Source organism: Ahaetulla prasina, chromosome 15 (assembly GCF_028640845.1).
Source record: "Ahaetulla prasina isolate Xishuangbanna chromosome 15, ASM2864084v1, whole genome shotgun sequence".
Classification (NCBI taxonomy): Eukaryota; Metazoa; Chordata; class Lepidosauria; order Squamata; family Colubridae; genus Ahaetulla; species Ahaetulla prasina.
Genome location: NC_080553.1, coordinates 16363885 through 16387992, shown reverse-complemented (window position 1 = coordinate 16387992; position 24108 = coordinate 16363885). Strand labels below are relative to the sequence as shown.

Below are 24108 nucleotides of genomic sequence, written 5' to 3'. Positions count from 1 at the left end.
TCCAATTATTGCCAACACATTAGGGGACTGGAGGTTAAGAACATATGAAGAACGGTTGCAGGAACTGGGTATGTCTAATTTAATGGAAAGAAAGGGCCGCGATGTGGCTCAGGCTGTAAGAAGCCTGTTATTAAAACACAGCTGCCTGCAATTACTGCAGGTTCGAGTCCCACCAGGCCCAAGGTTGACTCAGCCTTCCATCCTTTATAAGGTAGGTAAAATGAGGACCCAGATTGTTGGGGGGGGGGGCAATAAGTTGACTTTGTAAATATACAAATAGAATGAGATAATTGCCTTACACACTGTAAGCCGCCCTGAGTCTTCGGAGAAGGGCGGGATATAAATGTAAATTAAAAAAAAAAAAGAAGAAGGACTAAGGGAGACATGATAGCAGTTCTTCCAATATCTCAGGGGCTGCCCCAAAGAAGAGGGAGTCAAGCTATTCTCCAAAGCACCTGAAGGCAGGACAAGAAACAACAATGGAAACTAATCAAGGAGAGAAGCAACTTAGAATTAAGGAGGAATTTCCTGACAGTTAAGAACAATTAACCTGTGGAACAACTTGCCTCCAGAAGTAGTGAATGCTCCAACACTGGAAGTTTTTAAGAAGATGTTGGATAACCCTTGGTCTGAAGCGGTGTAGGGTTTTCCTGCCTAAGCAGGGGGTTGGACTAGAAGACCTTCAGGGTCCCTTCCAACTTTATTATTCTATGTTCTAAATGTTTAGGGTCTCCTGCTTGAGCAGGGCGTCGGACTAGAAGATGTCCAAGGTCCCTTCCAGCTCAATTCTGATTGATTGAACTTAAAACTCTGTCTCACCTCATCAGAAATGTCTTCTGCACCCCGAAGAATGCACAAAGTGTGGGACTTTTTGGGTGTGGGTGGATGTTCTTCTCTATACCAGCTGTATACCTCCCCATCATTTTTTTTAAAAAAAATTAATATTTTATTATGACACAATAAGACAAACGCATAACATATAACATGTAAATATATCCTCTTTTTAACCAATGTTTCTTAGTGGTCTTCTTTCCGTTTTATAGCTTTCCCCCCCAATATCTCTCTTACTATTTTATTTTCTTCATTGTCCCTTTTTCTTTGGTTGCATTGTATTTTCTAACACTAATAGTTTTACTTTTATACATTTCCATACCTTTGTTTTATACATATTTTACATTTTTAGACTCTCCCCTATATATATATTGTTCTTTAGTTCTAGTCTCAAGCCGTTCCTACCATTGGTTCCAAATTACGTAATAGTCAGTCTCTTCTTTTTCCTTAATTTCTTTTGTTAACTTGTCCATCTCGGCACATTCTAAAACTTTCTCTATCACTTCTTCACCTGTTGGTGTCCTTTCCCGTTTCCAATTTTGCGCGTATGTTATTCGTGCAGCTGTTACCGATGCGTAAACTCAGATACTTTATTTCTTTGGTGTCTGTTCTCGTGAATATTCCTTGCAAAAATGTTTCCGGCTTTCTTTCAATTGGTTGGTCTGTTATTTTTTTTTTTTCCTAGCCATTTCTTTATATTTGCCCAAAATATAAATGTTTTGCCGCCGGGCACCTCCCCATCATTGACGGCCGTGTCTCCTTGCTTCTTCCCTTCTAGGCGCCATCGCTTTCTCGCAGGAGTACGTCTCCAACGAGCTGACCCAAAGCTTTTTCACCATCACTCAGAAGATCCAAAAGAAAGTCACCGGTTCTCGCCACACTACAGAGCTCTCCGAAATGTTTCCGTCCCTGCCTGGCTCACATCTGATGCTCAGCAATCCTGCACTGGAGTTCATCAAACATGTCTGCCAGGTGAGGGAGTCCCCTGGGAACTTGATGCAGAAGGAAGAGGAAGAGGGGGATGGATGGATCAAGCAGTAAGGTTGTCATTGTTAGTTGCGAAGTCGTGTCCAACCCATCGCGACCCCATGGACCACATTCCTCCAGGCCTTCCTGTCCTCTTACCATCCTCTGGAGTCCATTGAAGCTCACGCCGACTGCTTCGGTGACTCCATCCAGCCACCTCGTTCTCCGCCGTCCCCTTCTTCTTTTGCCCTCCATCGTTCCCAGCATTCAGCTCTTCTCCAGGGAGTCCTTCCTTCTCATTAGGTGGCCCAAGTATTTGAGTTTCCTCTTCAGGATCAGGCCTTCTAAAGAGCGGTCAGAGTTGATCTCCTCTAAGACTGACCAGTTGGATCGCCTCGCAGACCAAGGAGCTCGCATGAGTCGCTTGGACTGCAAAAAACTCCATGGACAGTCCCAAAAGGCAAAAAAAAAGCAGTAAGAATAGAATAGAATAGAATTTATTGGCCAAGTGTGATTGGACACACAAGGAATTTGTCTTGGTGCAGATGCTCTCAGTGTACATAAAAGAAAAGATACGTTCATCAAGGATAGTATCAAGGATAGTAAGGATAAGGAAGTAAATATAAAGATAAAACCAGAATTTTTTCTTTGGGGTTTCATGGGGGAAAAAAAAGACCAGGAGAAAGAAATTGGAACTTTTGATGTTATATATGTTGACGGCAGTGAGATCACTTTTTTTGCACAAAAGCGGAAGGTCGTTTCGATCCCCACCGTGGAAGAAGTGATGCAAAAGCTGAGTTGGAGTTTGCAGAGACGGCTAAATCAACTGTTTTGATCAAAGAAAAGAAAAAATCACAATTACTTTTGCTTCTGGAGAGAAGAGATATTTCATCATACGCATGAATTATTCTGTGCGGAAATGTTTGCAGTCCAAAGCTAATTATCTTTACCGCGTCTGGAGCTCCGTTAAGAGGCAGACGGAAATTCCACGGGGGAAGTTTCCTTTGGTCTTTGAAGGCGGAAACTCTACCACCACCACCACCCCTCCCCTTGTCTTTGTTAGTCCCGTTTATATCCTGAGCGCGAGATCACTCACCCACCCACCCACCCTCCTTAAAATCCCTCCTCTCTTCCCCAGGTGCTGTCGCTGGATGGCAACATCGCCAACCAAGTGCAGAAGCTGAAGCGCGACCTCCTGCGTCTCATCGATGTCGGGGAATTCTCCGAGGAGGCCAACTTCCACGACCCCTGCCGCTCCTACGTCCTTCCGGAAGTGATCTGTAGAAACTGCAACTTCTGCAGGGATCTGGACCTCTGCAAGGATCCTGCTCTCTTTCAGGTGCCCTACGGACGCCCCCCGCTTGCCAGCCTGCCGCTGGCTGCTCTCCCCCTGCCCCTCTTCCCTCCTTCCGGGAGTTGCTGTTTGGGTGCAAGAGAGAAGCGGGAATCCTAGACCTGAACTCCTCCAGAGTTTTCAAATTAATCTCTTTTTTCTTTCCGGGTATTTCATGCCTCAAAATCCAGAGTAGACAAGTTCCAGTGTATGCCATCGATGGGGTCTGTTAGTTGCCTGTTCCTGATCTTAGATACAGATACAGATTGGAAGGGACCTTGTAGGTCATCTAGTCCAACCCTTCCCACTCCAGATAGGAGACCCTGCACCATTTCTGACAGGTGACCGTCCAGTCTTTTCTTGGAAAGCCTCCAGTGATGAAGCTCCCACAACTTCCGAAGGCAACTTCTATTCCATTGGTCAATTGCTCTCCCTGTCAGAAAATTCCACCTTATTTCTAGTTGGAATCCCTCCTTGTTCAGTTTCCATCCATTATTCCTTGTCTGGCCTTCGGGGGGGCTTTGGAAAATAGCTCGACCCCCTTCCTCCTCTCTGTGGCAGCCCCTCAAATATTGGAAGACTGCTATCCTGTCTCCCCGGTCCTTCTTTTCATTAAAACTAGCCATGCCCAGTTCCTGCAACTGTTCTTCGTATGTCTTAGCCTCCAGTCCACTAATCATCCTGGTTGCTCTTCTCTGCACTCTTTCTAGAGTCTCCGCATCTTTTTTATAGTGTGGTGAGCAAAACTGGATGCAGCACTCCAGGTGTGGTCTTACCCAGGCTTTATAGAGTGGCATTAGTGCCTCCCTCGATCTTGATTGTATCCCTCTGGTAATGCAATTTAGGATTGCATCGGCTTTTTTTGTTTTGTTTTGTTTTGGCTGCCGCTGCATACAGCTGGCTCGTATTTAATCGCAACTCAACTCCTGCAAGCGGCAGGCTGGCACATGTGCGTACGTGCGCGCAACTCCACTTTGCAAGCCGAGATGCGTATACATGCCGCCCGCACAAGTTTGAACTGCACGCATGTGCACCAGCCTGCCACTCATGCAGCCCATGTCCCTCTGCCTAAAGATTAGGGACCGCTGCATTATTGCACTCTCGTTCCCTGGCCCATTCTTCCATGGCAGTGAGCCATTTCCCCTGCAAATCCCCTTCCCGTCTTTCTCCTTCAAAGCCCACCCACCGTCCTCCTTCCTGTCTTCCAGGACGATTCTCTGCTGCCTAGCTGGCTGTGCTCCAATTGCCAGTCTCGGTACGATTCCGACGCCATCGAGATGGCTCTGGTGGAAGCCCTGCAGAAGAAGCTGATGGCCTTCACCCTCCAAGACCTGGTGAGGAAGGGCAGCAGGGGTGATATGTAAAATTTCTGACTACCGGTTCTGTGGGCAGGGCTTGGTGGGGGTTGGGTTGTTGTGACTGGGGGCGGGCGTGGCCAACTTTTCTTTTCTTTTTACTTTTCAAAGCATTTTTTTTCTACAACCTCTTTGGCCGAAGAGGTTGTAAAAAAATGCTTTTAAAAGGCTCCTCTGATGATCCCAGTGAGTTGCCTGATCGTCAGAGGCTTTTAAAAGCATTTTTTCGGCCGAAGAGGTTGTAGAAAAAAATGCTTTTAAAAGGCTCCTCTGACGATCCCAGCTGAGTTGTCTGAAAGTCAGAGGCTTTTTTCTTTTCTTTTAAAAACTTTTTTTTTTTTTTTTGCCTTTAAAAGAAAAAAAAAATCCTCAGGCAACTCAGCTGGGATTGTCAGAGGAGCCTTTTAAAAGCATTTTTTCTACATTTTTTTTTTTCCGGCTGAAAAGGTTGTAGAAAAAAACGTTTTTAAAAGCCTCTGATGATCCCAGCTGAGCCATGACAATCATCAGAGGTTTTTTTTTTTTTACTTTTAAAAGCATTTTTTTCAGCCGAAGAAAAAAATACTTTTAAAAGTTAAAAAACCAAAAACCTGTTTGGCCGAAGAGGCAGTAAAAAAAAATATTTCTAAAGGGTTCTGGTGATCCCAGCTGAGTTGCCTGATCCCTTTAAAAGCAATTTTTTTTTTACAGCCTCTTCAGCCGAAGAGGTTGTAGAAAAAATGCTTTTAAAAATTTTTAAAAAATGGCCACGCCCACCCAGTCACATCACACCACCACCAAGCCACGCCCACAGAACCGGTAGTAACAAATTTTTACATTTCGCCCCTGGCGTTGAGCTTCCTGCGACATTTTTTTGTTGTTGTTTACATTTATATCCCGCCCTTCTCCGAAGACTCAGGGCGGCTTACAGTGTGTAAGGCAATAGTCTCATTCTATTTGTATATTTACAAAGTCAACTTATTGCCCCCCCCAACAATCTGGGTCCTCATTTTACCTACCTTATAAAGGATGGAAGGCTGAGTCAACCTTGGACCTGGTGGGACTAGAACCTGCAGTAATTGCAGGCAGCTGTGTTTTAATAACAGGCTTCTTACAGCCTGAGCCACCACGGCCCGGTTGCAAAGCCAGACCATTCTCGGAGGGATCTGAAGCAGAGCCTAATTCAATTTGTGTCTTTGAGTGTTTCAGGTGTGCTTGAAATGCAAAGGTGTTAAGGATACTCACATGCCCGTATACTGCAGGTGTGCTGGGGACTTCGACCTCCTGCTACCCACCAAGGTAAGAGTCAAGCCCACTTCCTAGCTTTTCCCAGACCTCCTTCCCTCCCTCCCTCTCTCAGATCCTGGACTTCTGCTCTCCCCCTGATGGGTGAGATGCCCCTTCCTCACCGGTCTCTTGCTGGAGGGTTACCTATAGTAGTGAAATCCAATTTTTTATACTACCGGTTCTGTGGGTGTGGCTTGGTGGGCATGGCTAGGGAAACACACTGCAAAATCCCCATTCCCTCCGCACTCCTGGGAGAAGGATACGGCAAAATCCTCATTCCCACCCCATTCCAGGGGAAACACACTGCAAAATCCCCATTCCCTCCCCACTCCTGGGAGAAGGATACTGCAAAATCCTCATTCCCACCCCATTCCAGGGGAAACACACTGCAAAATCCCCATTCCCTCCCCACTCCTGGGAGAAGGATACGGCAAAATCCTCATTCCCACCCCATTCCAGGGGGGGAAGGATACTGCAAAATCCCCCTTCCCCCCGCACTCCTGGAGAAGGATATTGTAAAATCTCCATTCCCTCACCACCCCAGGGGAAAGGATACTGCAAAATCCCCATTCCTACCTCAGTCCAGGGGGAAGGATACTGCAAAATCCCCATTCCCTCCCCACTCTTAGAGGAAGAATACTGCAAAATCCCCATTCCCTCCCCACCCCAGGGGGAAGGATACTGCAAAATCCCCATTCCCACCCCACTCCAGGGGAAGGATACTGCAAAATCCCCATTCCCACCCCACTCTGGGACTAGCCAGAGGTGGCATTTGCCTCTTCTCCGAACTGCTCAAAATTTCCGCTGCCGGTTCTCCAGAACCTGCTGGATTTCACCCCGGTTGTCCACCTTCCCCTTCATTCTCTCTCTCTCTCTCTCTCTCCTTTTGCATCCAGAGCTTCCTGGATCATCTGAAGGTTTTCCAGGGCATCGCTCGGCATTACGGAATGACCCACTTGCTGGAAAACGTTCAATGGCTCCTTCAGATGAATCCTCAGCTTCTTTCCTGAGAGGAACCCCCTCAATCCTTTCGGGCAAGAAGCAACAGCCACGGTGCACAAGGTCTCCTTCTCGGCCCGGCTGCGAAATCCTTAAAGAGAGAACCGCTTGTGTAGGCAGCTGCCTTCGCCCCGGGGTTGTCAACAACAAGGTTGTTCTTCCTTGCGTGGAAACTTCAAGAGGAGTTTTACGACCTTGTGAAGAAGAAGAAGAGACAATGGTGTCTTTGTTCAGGACGAAGCTGATCCTTCTCACGAAACTCAGCACAGAAATGCGAGGAGTGTTTTTCAGGTCCTCCTCGTCCCTTTTTCGCCAACCCGGAACAAACTTTGGATTATTTGGGGTGTTTTTTCTGCCCAGATTTTATACGCTGTTTTTATTTCGACTTCGGGTTGCTTTGGTTTTTTTTTTAAACGTTTGCGCTATAAAGAATTCTTTCAAACCAACTTTTTGCCAATATATTTAATAAATAAAAGTTGACGCCGCCTAAATCCAAATGAATGAAGCAGACAAAATGTGCAATAAAAGAAACAAACGGCCGGATGGCTCCATGTAAAATTGACAGCTTTGGAAGGGACTTCGGAGGTCTTCTAGTCCAACCCCCTCCTCCAGCAGGAGACCCTTATACCCATTTGGGACAAATGCCAACCTCCAGTGACGAAGTGCCCACAACTTCCGGAGATAAGCTGTTCCATGGATTAATTTTTCTCCCTGTTGGGAAATTTTTCCTTAATTCTAGGTTGGATGGCCAGGTTCTTCTTACCAGCTGCTTAGACAGTTGGTTGGGCTGTCCATAATGCGCTGAACCCAGCTTGGATTTAGCCACCAGTGGCTTAGTGGGTAAGATGCTGAGCTTGTCAATGGAAAGGTTGGCAGTTCAGCGGTTCGAATCCCTAGCGCCACGTAATGGGGTGAGCTCCCGTGACTTGTCCCAGCTTCTGCCAACCTAGCAGTTCGAAAGCAGGTAAAAAAGGCAAGTAGAAAAATAGGGGCCACCTTTGGTGGGAAGGGAACAGCGTTCCGTGCGCCTTTGGCGTTGAGTCCTGCCGGCCACATGACCACGGAGATGTCTTCGGACAGCGCTGGCTCTTTGGCTTTGAAACGGAGATGAGCACCACCCCCTAGAGTCGGGAACAACTAGCACATATGTGCGAGGGGAAACCTTTACCTTTACCTAGCAAAGTTTTGCAGATTCAACCATAATTTCTGACGCTATCAGTGCAGGGACTGTGGCATGTTTTAGGGCTGGGGCATCAAACTCAAGGCCCGTGGGCTGAGATCCGGCCCGCGGGGTGCTTAAATCTAGCCCGCAAAGCCGGCCTGCCTGGAAATAGCAAAGCCTCCTGCAACACTGCTGCCCAAAATATCCATCCCTTCTTCTCCCCCAGCTGGCCCACAGAGGAGAACTACAGTGCTAATCCGGCCCTTGAAGAATTCCATTTTGACTACCCCTGTTTCTAGGGTGCTTTCTTTTAGAGACCCTTCTTCAGCCATTCGCCGATAGGGAATTCCCCCCCCTCCCCCCCCAGGAACGGTGCGACAAGATGGTGGCAGCACAAAAAAAAAATACCTACAGGAGCCGTCTAAATGTTGACTCCAAGTCCCGCAGACCTGGGTCGGAGAGCCCTACGGCTTGGCACAATTTAAGGGGGCGGGGGGTCCCTCGGTGGTCTCTTGAGCGTGCTTGTTTCCTCGCAGGCGTTTCGTTACCCAAACTAGGTAACTTCATCAGTGCTAGAAGGGAGTGGGGTTTGCAGAGAGGAGGAGGGATAGGAGGAGGAGGACTGGGGGGTCCTTGGTGTTCTCTGAGCTGGCTGGTTTTCTTGCAGACGTTTCATGACCCTACTGGGTAACATCATCAGTGCTAGAAGGGAGTGGGGTTTGCAGAGAGGAGGAGGAGGAGGAAGACTGGGGGGGTCCTTGGTGTTCTCTGAGCTGGCTGGTTTTCTTGCAGACGTTTCGTGACCCTACTGGGTAACATCATCAGTGCTAGAAGGGAGTGGGGTTTGCAGAGAGGAGGAGGGATAGGAGGAGGAGGACTGGGGGGTCCTTGGTGTTCTCTGAGCTGGCTGGTTTTCTTGCAGACGTTTCATGACCCTACTGGGTAACATCATCAGTGCTAGAAGGGAGTGGGGTTTGCAGAGAGGAGGACTGGGGGTCCTTGGTGTTCTCTGGGCTGGCTGGTTTTCTTGCAGACGCGTTTCGTGACCCTACTGGGTAACATCATCAGTGCTAGAAGGGAGTGGGGTTTGCAGAGAGGAGGAGGGATAGGAGGAGGAGGACTGGGGGGTCCTTGGTGTTCTCTGAGCTGGCTGGTTTTCTTGCAGACGTTTCGTGACCCTACTGGGTAACATCATCAGTGCTAGAAGGGAGTGGGGTTTGCAGAGGGGAGGAGGGATAGGAGGAGGAGGACTGGGGGGTCCTTGGTGTTCTCTGAGCTGGCTGGTTTTCTTGCAGACGCGTTTCGTGACCCTACTGGGTAACATCATCAGTGCTAGAAGGGAGTGGGGTTTGCAGAGAGGAGGAGGAGGAGGAAGACTGGGGGGGTCCTTGGTGTTCTCTGAGCTGGCTGGTTTTCTTGCAGACGTTTCGTGACCCTACTGGGTAACATCATCAGTGCTAGAAGGGAGTGGGGTTTGCAGAGAGGAGGAGGGATAGGAGGAGGAGGACTGGGGGGTCCTTGGTGTTCTCTGAGCTGGCTGGTTTTCTTGCAGGCGTTTCGTTACCCAAACTAGGTAACTTCATCAGTGCTAGAAGGGAGTGGGGTTTGCAGAGAGGAGGAGGAGGAGACTGGGGGTCCTTGGTGTTCTCTGAGCTGGCTGGTTTTCTTGCAGACGTTTCGTGACCCTACTCGGTAACATCATCAGTGCTAGAAGGGAGTGGGGTTTGCAGAGAGGAGGAGGAGGAGGAAGACTGGGGGGGTCCTTGGTGTTCTCTGAGCTGGCTGGTTTTCTTGCAGACGTTTCGTGACCCTACTGGGTAACATCATCAGTGCTAGAAGGGAGTGGGGTTTGCAGAGGAGGAGGAGGGATAGGAGGAGGAGGACTGGGGGGTCCTTGGTGTTCTCTGAGCTGGCTGGTTTTCTTGCAGATGTTTCATGACCCTACTGGGTAACATCATCAGTGCTAGAAGGGAGTGGGGTTTGCAGAGAGGAGGAGGGATAGGAGGAGGAGGACTGGGGGGTCCTTGGTGTTCTCTGAGCTGGCTGGTTTTCTTGCAGACGTTTCGTGACCCAGCTAGGGAACATCATCAGTGCTAGAAGGGAGTGGGGTTTGCAGAGAGGAGGAGGAGGAGGAAGACTGGGGGGGTCCTTGGTGTTCTCTGAGCTGGCTGGTTTTCTTGCAGACGTTTCGTGACCCTACTGGGTAACATCATCAGTGCTAGAAGGGAGTGGGGTTTGCAGAGAGGAGGAGGGATAGGAGGAGGAGGACTGGGGGGTCCTTGGTGTTCTCTGAGCTGGCTGGTTTTCTTGCAGACGTTTCGTGACCCTACTGGGTAACATCATCAGTGCTAGAAGGGAGTGGGGTTTGCAGAGAGGAGGAGGGATAGGAGGAGGAGGACTGGGGGGTCCTTGGTGTTCTCTGAGCTGGCTGGTTTTCTTGCAGATGTTTCATGACCCTACTGGGTAACATCATCAGTGCTAGAAGGGAGTGGGGTTTGCAGAGAGGAGGAGGAGGAGGAAGACTGGGGGGGTCCTTGGTGTTCTCTGAGCTGGCTGGTTTTCTTGCAGACGTTTCGTGACCCTACTGGGTAACATCATCAGTGCTAGAAGGGAGTGGGGTTTGCAGAGAGGAGGAGGGATAGGAGGAGGAGGACTGGGGGGTCCCTCGGTGGTCTCTTGAGCGTGCTTGTTTCCTCGCAGGCGTTTCGTTACCCAAACTAGATAACTTCATCAGTGCTAGAAGGGAGTGGGGTTTGCAGAGAGGAGGAGGGATAGGAGGAGGAGGACTGGGGGGTCCTTGGTGTTCTCTGAGCTGGCTGGTTTTCTTGCAGACGTTTCATGACCCTACTGGGTAACATCATCAGTGCTAGAAGGGAGTGGGGTTTGCAGAGAGGAGGAGGAGGAAGACTGGGGGGGTCCTTGGTGTTCTCTGAGCTGGCTGGTTTTCTTGCAGACGTTTCGTGACCCTACTGGGTAACATCATCAGTGCTAGAAGGGAGTGGGGTTTGCAGAGAGGAGGAGGGATAGGAGGAGGAGGACTGGGGGGTCCTTGGTGTTCTCTGAGCTTGCTGGTTTTCTTGCAGACGTTTCATGACCCTACTGGGTAACATCATCAGTGCTAGAAGGGAGTGGGGTTTGCAGAGAGGAGGAGGAGGAGGAAGACTGGGGGGTCCTTGGTGTTCTCTGAGCTGGCTGGTTTTCTTGCAGATGTTTCATGACCCTACTGGGTAACATCATCAGTGCTAGAAGGGAGTGGAGTTTGCAGAGAGGAGGAGGAGGAGGAAGACTGGGGGGGTCCTTGGTGTTCTCTGAGCTGGCTGGTTTTCTTGCAGACGTTTCATGACCCTACTGCAACATCATCAGTGCTAGAAGGGAGGGGTTTGCAGAGAGGAGGAGGACTGGGGGTCCTTGGTGTTCTCTGAGCTGGCTGGTTTTCTTGCAGACGTTTCGTGACCCTACTGGGTAACATCATCAGTGCTAGAAGGGAGTGGGGTTTGCAGAGAGGAGGAGGGATAGGAGGAGGAGGACTGGGGGGTCCTTGGTGTTCTCTGAGCTGGCTGGTTTTCTTGCAGATGTTTCATGACCCTACTGGGTAACATCATCAGTGCTAGAAGGGAGTGGGGTTTGCAGAGAGGAGGAGGGATAGGAGGAGGAGGACTGGGGGGTCCTTGGTGTTCTCTGAGCTGGCTGGTTTTCTTGCAGACGTTTCGTGACCCAGCTAGGGAACATCATCAGTGGTAGAAGAGTGCAGTTTGTGGAGCGGGGGAGAGGGAGGACTGTGGGGGCCTCCACGCGCTCTGAGCTGGCTGGTTTTCTTGCAGAGCCCAACTAGGTAACATCCTCAGTGTTAGAAGGGAGGCACTGAAATATACTTTAAAGCGGTATATATAAGTCTTAAGTGCTATTGCCATTGGTATAAAATGAATTGAAGCAATCGTACGAGCCAATAAGTTGTTTTGTTGTTGTTGTTGTTGTTTTGTCCCAGCTACGCTCAGTTTCGGGGCTTTAACCCTGCGTGTTCGCTTCCAGACGAGAGTGAAGCCCTTTTGGCTGCGCAAATCAAGACAGATCTTCCTTTTCTGGTTGCGGTATCCGTTTCCTGCAAAGTGCCATCCCGCTGCCGTCAGTTGGCTCTTCGCCATTGGGCCTTGGCCAACCCCAACCCCAATCAGCCTGGCTCCACAGTGCTTTCCCCATTCCGGGGGTGGGGTAGGGTGGGGTTGGGGCGTTGACCCTTTCTGAAACAGTAGATAAAGGCAAGTCCCGAGTGTTTGAGCTTCCCCGAAGCCGGCTGTTCCTGCTTTGCAACTAATTAGATTGTGTTAATGGCCTGATTCAATTAGCTTCTGCTCGGCTTGGCCCGCTGAGCTTTTCCCCACTCAGGGAAAAAGGAACAAAAGACGAGAGATTTGATTCCGAAGGAATAAAACGAAACGGAGTAATTTATTTGCGGTGTTTCCGGACCCTTTGAATACAGAGACGCAGGGGTGGGGCTTCAAAAATGTAAGCAAGGGGTTGGTTCTCTGCCCAGTTGCTGGGTGGGCGTGGCCAGGGTGGGTGTGGCCTAGGCAGGGGCGGGCAGGTTGCTCTCCCTGGGCTCCGGAGGCTTTTCTTGAGCCTCCGGGAGGGCGAAAACAGCCTCCCCAGGCTCCGGAGGCCCTTCCCGAACTTCCAATAGGCCCATTTTTTGCCCTCCCTGAGCCCTGCACTTACATACATCCAAAACGGGCTGGGTGGGGACTCCAGGGAGGGGAGGAATGAGAGGGGCCAGCCAGGAGTGGGATTTGAGGGCTTTCCGAAAGGCACAGAATCTTAGCTAGAGGTTCTCCCGAACCCCCAGCAGCCTCCCCCAACCCCCGCAGAGACGGTATCCTTGAGGTGGACTAGTTCCCAACTCGGGTAGGCCTCCCCTTACGACCACAATTCGTCCCTGGCAGCTCTGACAGAACAATTGGCGGAGGGAGCTTTTCCCTGGAAGAGGCGAAGTAGGGTCTCCCGCTTGGGCGGGGGGGTAGGGGTGTCAGACTAGATGACCTTCAAGGTCCCTTCCAACTCTTGTTATTCCTCGGATGCAAATAATAACCCAAGCAGATTGGACGTCAAGTACCAAGTCTAGGGCTTCGTAGGGCGTTGGGGGTCTTTGAGGTCTTCCAAGGAGAAAGTTTGGGGGCTGAAATTGGCGGCCCTGAATTCAATTTTCACGGAGGCCTCGGGACTCGTGGATACCTGGTCAAAGAGAAGGAAAAACCAGTGAGTATCTGGTGTGCAGTGGTGGCTTTTTTTTAAGAACAGTTCCCTGTGTTTTTGGGCAGAGAAACCTAATCAAGGAGAGAACCAATTTAAAACTAAGGAGAAATTTCCTGACAGAACAATTAATGAGTGGAACAACTTGCCTCCAGAAGTTGCGAATGCTCCAACACTGGAAGTTTTTAAGAAGAGATTGGACAACCATTTGTCTGAAATGGGACAGGGTTTCCTGCCTCGGCAGGGGGTTGGACTAGAAGACCTCCAAGGTCCCTCCCAACTCTGTAACTCTAATCTGCTTTTTCCTTCAAACGCGACTTGTTTTCCCTGATGATGGAACAGCTCTCTGGGAATCCCCACAACCGTCCTGCTTCTTTTCATGTTGTGAACTTCGTGGGAATCCCTAAGACTCTCCTTGCTCAGCCAATATTATTAAAAAAAACCCAAAATGTTCCTTCTGTCAGGCCTGGAAACCATATTAGACTTTAGGGTTCCAGACGCTGCCATATTTTTCCCCTGAGGGGAAGAAGGGGGGTTGAGGGGTATGGTAACATTCTTCAAGCGGTCAAGGTCGGATGGTGTTCACATCTGCAGGAAGAGTGGCGAGAAGATATTCGAATGAACTGGGAGAACGTGGGACCATGTGACCAGCAAAGGGGTTAGTGGGGTGGGACTCTTGGGGTTTGTATAACTGGGAAAAGAATCCGGAAATTCAGTTTTGGAATTTCACTCATCGTGTGCCAGTTTCCTCATGCTAGTAAAGAACTCTGAAAAAACAATGGCTTCTGAGTTTTTTTTATGGAGAAGAGGTTTTTCTGGAACCTTGACACCTTCCCAGTTTGGCATCCCCAGGCTTCTTGGACAATCATGATTGCTTGTCCTTCTTACTGGTCTATGTCCGTCAACCAGTCTACCACATGGGACCCTATCCCGAAGACCACAATACGGAAACTCTGACCCTGTGCTGACGCCATACCTGGTCAAACTTTCGGGCGCTGTACACCTTGTTCTTATTCATGAAAGTCAGCAATATCCAGTCACAGAGGAAAGACACCTGCCAAAGAAAACGGGGACAGAGACGATCCGTAACTTTTAACAAAGCTAGAAGGGACCTTGGAGGTCGTCTAGTCCAACCCCCCTGCTCACACCGCAGGAGATCTGTACGAGGGATTCGAACTGCCGAACCGCCAATCTTCCTGACTGACAAGCTCAGTGTCTTAGCCGCCTGAGCTACCTGAAGAGAACTGTGCGCCGACACCCCCAGGACTGCTGCTACTCACCACTCCGATGGACGTGAGGGCTGCGGCCAGGTTGATGATGGTGGGAATCAGGCTAAACTTCCCAGCCTAAAGAAAGGAAACCCGACAAAATCTTTACGTACGTCAGCAATTCATCCACAGTCTCCGCAACTCCGGACGCAGTTCCCATACGGCCAACTGGCCATTTACTCCATAACTTATAAACTTGTTCAAATGAAATGCCTGGACCAGTTATGGCGGTGCTCATCTCCGTTTCAAAGCCGAAGAGCCCAGCGCTGTCTGAAGATGTCTCCGTGGTCATGTGGCCGGCATGACTCAACGCCAAAGGCCCACGGAACGAACGCTGTTCCCTTCCCACCAAAGATGGTCCCTATTTTTTCCACTTGCATTTTTTTACGTGCTTTCGAACTGCTAGGTTGGCAGAAGCTGGGACAAGTCACGGGAGCTCACCCCGTTATGCGGCATGAGGGATTCGAACCTCTGAACTGCCGACCTTTCAATCGACAAACTCAGCGTCTTAGCCTCTGAGCCACCGCGTCCCGGTCAAAAAATATTTATATATAAATAAAATATATATATATATATTTAAAAAAACTACAAATAAATAAACTCTTTTAACATCCTATGCATATTTTGAAAGGAAAAACTTGGTGTTCCTGGGCGTGAAATGCCTCGTCAATTTATCATTTCCTAAAATGCCATGCAACGATGTTATTATAATCAAGAATGTAAGTGGCAAATAAAACCGGTTTCAAATGACGGGGGGTGAGGTGGGAACCTATAAACTTGGCATGATCCTTACCTGTCCGTGCACTAAGACATCAATGCGGATTCCGTAGGCTTTGATCAAGGTGCGTGTGCTTCTTCCGCCCTGCTGATAATATTTTGCAAATCTGGGGAATTAAAGCAGAAGTCGTTGGTTTTTCCAGATCTGGTGGTTCAGCTGTTACGGGTGACACCCTGCAGTCCTCCAAAAAACAACAACAACACACCAGCTCCTTTTGGGGAAAGCAAGCAGGAGGCCAGGCCTTGGCGTTCTTTTACACACACCCTGACTGACCAAAGATGAAACCCAAAAAGGGCTTGAGACTCTGAGCGAAAAGTATTACCGGTAATTGTAGCCGGAAGAAACCTGAGTCCATTTGGGATCCAGCCTGCGGAAGGAATATCTGGGGTTGCACTCGGAATCCGGCAGGTCAAGGTTGCAATTCCAGTTAATGATCACTCCGATCACACCGCCCTACAGCACAGAAGCAGAGCCAAAAAGAGTCAGAATCGAGCTGGAAGGGACCTTGGAGGCCTTCTAGTCCAACCCCCTTCTCAAGCAAGAGACCTTAAACATTTAAAACAGAATAATATAGCTGGAAGGGACCTTGGAGGTCTTCTAGTCCAGCCCCCTGCTCAGGCAGGAGACCCTATACCATTTCAGACAGGTGGCTTTCCAATCTTGTCTTTAAAATCTCCAGGGATGGAGCATCCACGACTTCTGGTGGCAAGCTGTTCCCCTGGTTAATTGTCCTCACTCTTAGGAAGACTTGAACCCAGGGATCTTCCCAACACCTTCGCCACCACTTGGCTGCGGGGGGGTGGGGGTGTCCCAGCTCAAGGTCATCCAGCTGGCTTCTGGGACCGAGAACTAGCACCTGGGTTGTCCCACCTCTGGATTAGCACCTGAACCCCCGCCCTTTTCTCTCCCTGCCCCACAAAAACCCCAAACACAGCGACCTCCCTACCTAACATGTCGCAGTAATGCGACCAAATGCCACGGCCTTTAGATAAGGGGGGGCGGTGTTTACCTTTTGAGCCAGTTCGGAAAAGTTCTCGCCTGCCTGGGCCACAATAAAGCCCAGCTTGAAGATGGGACAATAAAGGTCTGTGGTTTCGTTGAAAGTGCAGTTCCTCAGGTAGCCGTCGCTGTTGTCCTTGATGTTCTCTCTAGGGCAGAGACAAACCAGGATGATTAGCCAGAATCCTAACCTTGGAGGTCTTTTAAGTCCAGCCCCCTGCTCAAGCAGGAGACCCTAGGCCAGTGGTTCTCAACCTTTATAGTGCTGCGACCCCTTTAATACAATTCCCCATGATGTGGCGACCCCAACCGTAAAATTATTTTCGTTTTGAATTTATCGCGCCTGAAGCCGTTATTGGCTAGCGATCTGAACTGCTTGCGATTGCCTTGAGGACGGAGGCATTAAAGCGGAGACTCCTCCCCTATGAAGTTTATGGCGCCTGAAGCCAGATTAGGCTAGCGATTGGGAGTGACTGCAGCTGGCTTGAGAGGGAGACATCAGAGTAAAGATTTCTCTCTTTTTTTAATTCATTGCGCCTGAAGCCGAATTCGGCTAGCGATCTGAAGAGCCTGCAGCTGGCTTGTGGAGTCAACCATTGGAGCGTGATCCTTCGACTCGCAAAGTATACTTCCCATATTTCCGGTGGTCTTAGGCGACCCCTGGCAAATCGTCATTCGACCCCCAACAGGGTCGCGACCCACAGGTTGAGTACCGCTGCCCTAGACCATTCCAGACGAGTGGCTGTCCGGTCTCTTCTTAAAAACCTCCAGTGATGCACCCACAACTTCTGAAGGCAAAGCCGTTCCACTGATTAATTAACAGAATAACAGAGTTGGAAGGGACCTTGGAGGTCTTCTAGTCCAACCCCCTGCTCAAGCAGGAGACCCTATAGCATTTCAGACAGGTGGCTGTCAAGTCTTTTCTTTAAAACCTCCAACAAGCTACAACTTTTGGAGGCAACTTCTGTTCCACTGGTTAATTGTCCTCCCTGTTAGGAAGTTTCTCTTTAATTCCAGGTTGCTTCTCTCCTTTGATGAGTTTCCATCCATTGTTTCTTGCTTTCTGATGCTTTGGGAAATAAGTTGACACCCCGCCCCCCTCTTCTTTGTGGCAGCCCCTCAAATACTTGAATACTGCTATCCTGTTGCCCCTAATTCTTCTTTTCTCTAGACTAGCCATACCCAATTCCTGCCACCGTTCTTCATATATTTTTGTCTCCAGGCCTTTGATCATCTTAGTTGCTCTTCTCTACACCTTTTGCAAAATCTCAACCTCTTTTTTGTAATGTGTCGACCAAAACTGGTATTTCAGTAATTCCAGGTGTGGCCTTAAGGAAGGCTTTATAAAGCGGCTAAATAATAATAATACTTGATACTTGACTAATGATATTTGACGTGATTTTGATTCTATGCCTCTGTTTATACCACCATGGATCGTATCAGTTTTGTGGGTTGCTACCGCACACGGCTGGCTCGTGTTTAAGGGATCGTCCGCTGGGCCCTTACTTAGAGAAGTGAAAGCGCGGGAAATGGATGCTGTTCTTGATCAGAATGGTGAACTCTGGCGCCATTGTCGCCAAACTCTCACTAGGAAGTCAAAGAGAAAAAAACAAAGAATAGAATAGAATTTTTAATTGGCCAGGTGTGATTGGACACACAAGAAATTTGTCTTTGGTGCATAAGCTCTCAGTGTACATAAAGAAAAAATAAAATATATTCACCAAGAATCATAAGATACAACACTTAGTGATAGTCATAGGATACTAATAAGCAATCAAATTATATTAGGCTACAATAAAAACAATATAAGTTGTGAAGATACAAGCAACGTGGGTATAGCCAAAAGTGGGAAGAGATAGGTACTAGTAAGGATGAGAAGAATAGAATAGAATAGGATAGGATAGGATAGGATAGGATAGGATAGGATAGGATAGGATAGGATAGGATAGGATAGGATAGGATAGAATAGAATAGAATTTTTTATTGGCCAAGTGTGATCGGACACACAAGGAATTTGTCTTGATGCAGATGCTCTCAGTGTACTAAAAAGAAAAGATACCTTCATCAAGGTACAACACTTACAACACTTAATGATAGTCATAGGGTACAAGCCACATTAAGTCGGAGGCAAAGCTAGCCAGGGACCAGAAATCTGCATTCTTCTAGGCTTGTGAAGTCCAAGTGCAGAATTTTTTTTCCTTCCTAACTCTCTACAGGGATAACAACCAGGCTTCATCTCAGGCCTTCATTTAGATATAGAAATAAAACCAAGATGACCCTGGGCAAGGCCAAGTAATCCATGCCCAGCAGGATCCCTTTCGGCTTCCTTCGCTAACTTTTGCAGCAGATGAGCTCTACTGGTTTTTGAAAAACGGATCAAATCCTTCGAGTTTGTGGACGAGCCGTCTGCTTGCGAGAAATGCAGTCGATGCTCACATTCCTTCTAAACCATCCTGAGATTGGTCTAGACCAGAGATGGCAAACTTATTCGGCATCGAGTGCCCAAACCGGAATGCGCATCGATCTGCACGCACTGGCACGGAAAACCCAAAGATCAGCTGGCCGGCGCAAACATGCCATTTTTCAGCCATTTTTGGGGCCATTTTTGGCCTGGAAAAATGCCCAAAAGCAGCCTAAAAACAGCCTGTTGTGCGGGCTGTTTTCTGCGTCTTTTTTGGGTCATTTTTCGGACCAAAAAAGGCCGGAAAATGGCCCAGGAAACGCCCCAAAAATGGCCTGAAAATGGACTGAAAAAGGCCTGGGTTTTGGCTGTTTTCAGGCCATTTTTCAGTTCTTCAGTGTCCGCGAAGACCAGCTGGCGCCAGAAACCCAAAGACCAGCTGGCGGTGTAAGCATGCCTGTTTTTGGGCATTTTGGGCATTTTGGCCTGGAATAACAGCCTGAAAACAGCCTGTTGTGTGGGCCATTTTCTGGGCCTTTTTCGGGTCATTTCGGGCCAAAAAGCTGAAAATAGCCTGGAAAATGCCGGAAAATGGCCCAGGAAACGCCCCAAAAATGGCCTGAAAACGGACTGAAAAAGGCCTGGGTTTTGGCTGTTTTCAGGCCTTTTTTCAGTTCTTCAGTGCCCGCGAAGACCAGCTGGCGCCAGAAACCCAAAGACCAGCTGGCCGGTGTAAGCATGCCTGTTTTTTGGGCATTTTGGGGCATTTTTGGCCTGGAATAACAGCCTGAAAACAGCCTGTTGTGTGGGCCGTTTTCTGGGCCTTTTTCAGGTCATTTTCGGGGCAAAAAAGGCCGGAAAATGGCCCAGGAAACGCCCCAAAAATGGCCTGAAAACGGACTGAAAAAGGCCTGGGTTTTGGCTGTTTTCAGGCCATTTTTCAGTTCTTCAGTGCCCGCGAAGACCAGCTGGCGCCAGAAACCCAAAGACCAGCTGGCCGGTGTAAGCATGCCTGTTTTTTGGGCATTTTTGGGGCATTTTTGGCCTGGAATAACAGCCTGAAAACAGCCTGTTGTGTGGGCCATTTTCTGGGCCTTTTTCGGGTCATTTTCGGGCCAAAAAAAGCTAGAAAATAGCCTGGAAAATGCCCGGAAAATGGTCTGAAAACGGACTGAAAAAGGCCCAGAAAACATCCTGGGTTTTGGCTGTTCCCAGGCCATTTTCCAGTGCTCCAGCGCTCGTGAAGACCAGCTGGCGCCGGAAACCAGCTGGCGAAGGCGCTCGTGACCACAGACCCCACACGCTGCCTCAGGAATGCGTGCTGCAGGTTCACCATCATGGATCTAGACCCCCATTTCTTTGATCCTAGTCCATCATCCAGCCATTATGGTTTGCAAGCCGAAGATTACGACTTAATACAGAACGTGAGCTGGGCCATTGCGTCTCACCAAACCTAACTAAAATAAATATGTGGTTTGGTGTGCTATGTAAGCGTCGTTTCTTACTCCAGCTTAAGACACCAATCTGGGCAGGGTTGGGCTGGAAACCATCTTGACTCTATGTCTTATTACCTGAAAGTCGCTCCGTTCTCCACAGGACACCAGGCCATAACTTGGCAGGTTTTCGTGGTGATGTTGTAAGGGACGCAATGCCCTGTCTTCATTCCTGCAGCACAACAACAACAACAAGTGCAAATCTCCCCTTTGCCTCTGCTTTTATGCGCAGGGTATTGTTGTCTGTGTACAGTCACAAGGGATGGACAAACTGGTGGCTACTCAGCATCATGGACACGAGAAGAGGTTCCCCCTTACTCACCATTCCCCAGCACCTCCACCTCACCCGTGGCACATTCGTGGTCAGAAGTGCAGGAGGCCCTCAGGTTCTGCAGAAGACAAGACGCAGGATAGGAGTTAGTGCCAAGATGCCAGACGGTCCACTGTCCAGTTGGTGAATCCAGAAAAATAAATTCCCAGGACATTATTTTACCAAGTCTCAAGAGTTTGTTGCAGCAATCAAATCCAGAAAACACACAACAGGTAGCTGATGCAGCAGGATTCATTAACTTCTCTTTATATACATAATAACACACGAGACATATATACAATGCCAAGAGTGATTTTTCCCACATGGTAGAGAGTACAAGCAAATACAGGCAGAGGAGAGAACAGTTTCAGTTTTAATTCAGCAGTCAGACTAGTTTTGTTTTAGAGGTCAGAGCTTAATACAGACAGAGAACCTCCTCTATACAGGGCAGTTCAGCTAAGCCTAAACCACACCCAGGCTCCTAGCTGTCTCCGGCAAATACTGTTTCAGTTTCCAAACAGTCCTCATTGGCTGACCTTGTTTGCCATGTCTTTGCCAGTCATGAATTCTCTGACACCAAGAGTATAAACTTTACTGAATAAATACTCAAAAGCGCAGCTGGGGCGGGGCACCCTCCCACCCCCGCCTCACTTCTCCCAAGGGATGTTTTGGTGCTCATGATGGTTTCTTGCTTCGCTCCAACGTTTCTTACCTCCGGACAGGTCTTTTGGGTCTGCGAAGGGGTCACTTCAACTCTGGTGATGATGCTGAAGACGCTGCCTCCCTGCAGGGGAGAGAGAAGAGTGGGTGAAGGCAGCGACCCATAAGCTTGCCCTTCAAAGCCACGTTCCCCCCCACCATCAAGCAGGAGCCGAGAGATGGATTGGTGGAAATCTAACCTTATGGCGCCATCGGCAAAAATATATTTTTAAAAAAGGCCCCCGTCCCTCCCAAAGGTTCCTTTCAGATATCTGCTGATATCATATCTCCATTGCGGTCATACATCCAAGTTAGAGAGGGAAAATAGGGAGGGAGGGAGGGAGTGGGGAAAAAGGAGGGAAGGGACGGGAAGGAAGGATTAGAGAGGAAAGGAAGGAAGGGGGAGGGAAAGAAGGATTAAAGAGGAAGGAAGGAAGGAAGGGGGAGGGAAAGAAGGATTAAAGAGGAAGGAAGGAAAGAAGGAGAGATTAGAGAGGGGGAGGGAAGGAAGGAGGGATTAGAGAGGAAAATAAGAGGGATGGAAGGATTAGGAAGGGAGGAGAAGGGAGGGAAGAAAGGAAGGAAAGATTAGAGAGACGGAGGGAAGGAAGGATTAGAGAGGAAAGGAAGGGGGAGGGAAGGAAGGAAGGAAGGAAGGAAAGATTAGAGAGGGGGAGGGAGGAAAGAAAGAAAGGAAGGAAAGGAAGCGGAAGGGAGGGAAGAAAGGAAGGAAAGGGGGAGGGAAGAGAGGGAGGGAAGAAAGGAAGGAAAGATTAGAGAGAGGGAAGGAAGGATTAGAGAGGAAGGGAGAGGGAAGAAAAGAAAGAAGAATTAGGGAGAGGAAGGGAGGGAAGAAAGGAAGAGGGAGGAAAGGAAGGATGGATTAGAGAGGGAGGGGAGGAAGGTGTGGTCTTACAAAGGCTTTATAAAGCAGTACTCAGACTTCACATGAGTCTGATTCTATGCCTCTGTTTAAACCACAAAAGATCGTATTTCCAGCAAGGTAAAAATGGGTAGCCGAGCCCTCCCACCCCCCCCCAATGCTCCTCCTTTGACCGCTTGGAGAAGTTGCTCTCCGGGGGGGGGTCTCACCTCTGGGGGCTTCACATATTCCTCCACATCCCACACTTTGCGCTCCGAGAAGGACACCCCCTTGACTTTGGTAATGACAGAGTTCTCTGGACCAGTTTCACACTCCTGGTAGCCCTTCTGGTTGCTAAAGACATACCTGTTTGGCAAAAAACAGAACAAAACAGGACATCGGTGGCACCCGAACAATTAAAGCAGAAAATCCCTTCCTCAATCCCCCTCCCCAACAAATAAATTACCCAGACCTAATCCACATATCAAAGGATAAGGTCTGCAAACACCAACAGAGTTCACTAAATTAGGTCTCCCAGAAGCGCACATTCACAAGAATACACACACACACACACACACACATGTCACCCTAGAATCAATACGTAGACATATTCAAGCTCCCCCCTATAAAAATCTCCTGCTGTACCCCATTTCTCTGCCGCCTGCCCCTAAAAGCACATTGTTTTGCCTTTAGGAATAAATATTTCTTCTTTCCTCCCACCGCTCTGGATCTAATATTATAATATTAATATGCAATATTAAATAAATACGCACACATAAATGACATATTCCCACGGGTTTCCTTGTTCTTATACTGCACGAGTCAAAAAGAAGGCTGTGAAAATATCAACAGACCCCTCACATCCTGGACATAAACTGTTTCAACTTCTACCCTCAAAACGACGCTATAGAGCACACTGCACACCAGAACAACTAGACACAAGGACAGTTTTTCCCCGCATGCCATCACTCTGCTAAACAACTAATTCCCTCAACACTGTCAAATAATTTTCTAAGACTGTATTACTATTCTTCTTCTCTTCCTTACTAGTACCTATCTCTTCCCACTTTTGGCTATATCCATGTTGCTTGTATCTTTACAACTTATATTGTTTTTATTGTTGCCTAGTATAATTCGATTGCTTATTAGTATCCTTTGACTATCACTAAGTGTTGTCTCTTATGATTCTTGACGAATGAATTTTATTTTTTCTTTATGTACACTGAGAGCTTATGCACCAAAGACAAATTCCTTGTGTGTCCAATCACACTTGGCCAATAAAGAATTCTATTCTATTCTATTCTATTCCATTCCATTCCTATTCCTATTCCTATTCCTATTCCATATTTCTATTTTTTATTCTATTCTATTCTAAATTTCTATTTCTATTTTTTTATTCTATTCCATTTCATTCCATTCCATTCCATTCCTATTCCATTTCTATTTTTTATTCTATTTTTTTATTATTCTAAATTTCTATTTCTATTTTTTTATTCTATTCTATTCCATTCCATTCCATTCCTATTCCATATTTCTATTTTTTATTCTATTTTTTATTATTTTAAATTTCAATTTCTAATTTTTTTAATTCTATTCTATATTAATATGCAATATTAAATAAATACACAGACAAGTCACATATTCCCATGTGTTTCCTTGGCTAAATGTCCGTCACGTCGCTGGGTCACGCTGTCCCTCGAGTTACACACCACGATATCTGCCCCAAAGCATAATATATAATATAACAACAGAGTTGGAAGGGACCTTGGAGGCCTTCTAGTCCAACCCCCTGCCCAGGCAGAAAACCCTACACCATCTCAAGTCAGATGGTTATCCAACATTTTCTTAAACAATTTCCAGTGTTGGAGTATCTTTCAATATACCCCACCGCCATCTCTCTCCCGGGAGGGTGGGAATACTTACCAGATGAAATAAACCAGGATCAGAAGCTGGACCAGCCTGTAAATGATGCCCAGGTTAGGATTCTTCACCACCATCACTTTTGGTGTCTCGTAACTCCAGAAGTCCCTCCAGACGTTCCCAAAGCCCATCATCGTATCCCTTCTTTTGGTTGGAGTTGTAGCGAGAAGACAAGACACCCTCAAACCTGTGGCTGCTCTTGATGTTTTTAAGGACCAGGAG

At 48.1% G+C, this 24108-nt stretch overlaps 2 protein-coding genes across 2 annotated transcripts in view; one reads left to right on the top strand and one right to left on the bottom strand.

Annotated features, from left to right (window-relative positions):
• POLE (DNA polymerase epsilon, catalytic subunit) overlaps nt 1-8479 on the top strand; it is a 68714-nt gene extending 60235 nt beyond the window's left edge. Inside the window, exons 45-49 of the mRNA XM_058157991.1 lie at nt 1610-1803; nt 2936-3136; nt 4339-4464; nt 5674-5763; nt 6648-8479. Of these exons, the coding sequence (XP_058013974.1) occupies nt 1610-1803; nt 2936-3136; nt 4339-4464; nt 5674-5763; nt 6648-6761 (725 nt within the window). The 3' untranslated portion in view covers nt 6762-8479. The remainder of the gene's footprint in view (nt 1-1609; nt 1804-2935; nt 3137-4338; nt 4465-5673; nt 5764-6647) is intronic.
• Nucleotides 8480-11541: 3062 nt separating this feature from the next.
• Nucleotides 11542-24108, bottom strand: P2RX2 (purinergic receptor P2X 2). The gene is made up of 12 exons (XM_058158013.1): nt 23890-24108; nt 22197-22332; nt 21118-21189; nt 20418-20484; nt 20174-20267; nt 17708-17788; nt 16212-16350; nt 15525-15655; nt 15218-15308; nt 14437-14502; nt 14133-14210; nt 11542-13138 (listed from the first exon to the last, which is right to left on the bottom strand). The coding sequence occupies exons 1-12, from the start codon at nt 24018-24020 to the stop codon at nt 13025-13027; spliced, it is 1200 nt and encodes a 399-aa protein (XP_058013996.1). The 5' UTR covers nt 24021-24108; the 3' UTR covers nt 11542-13024.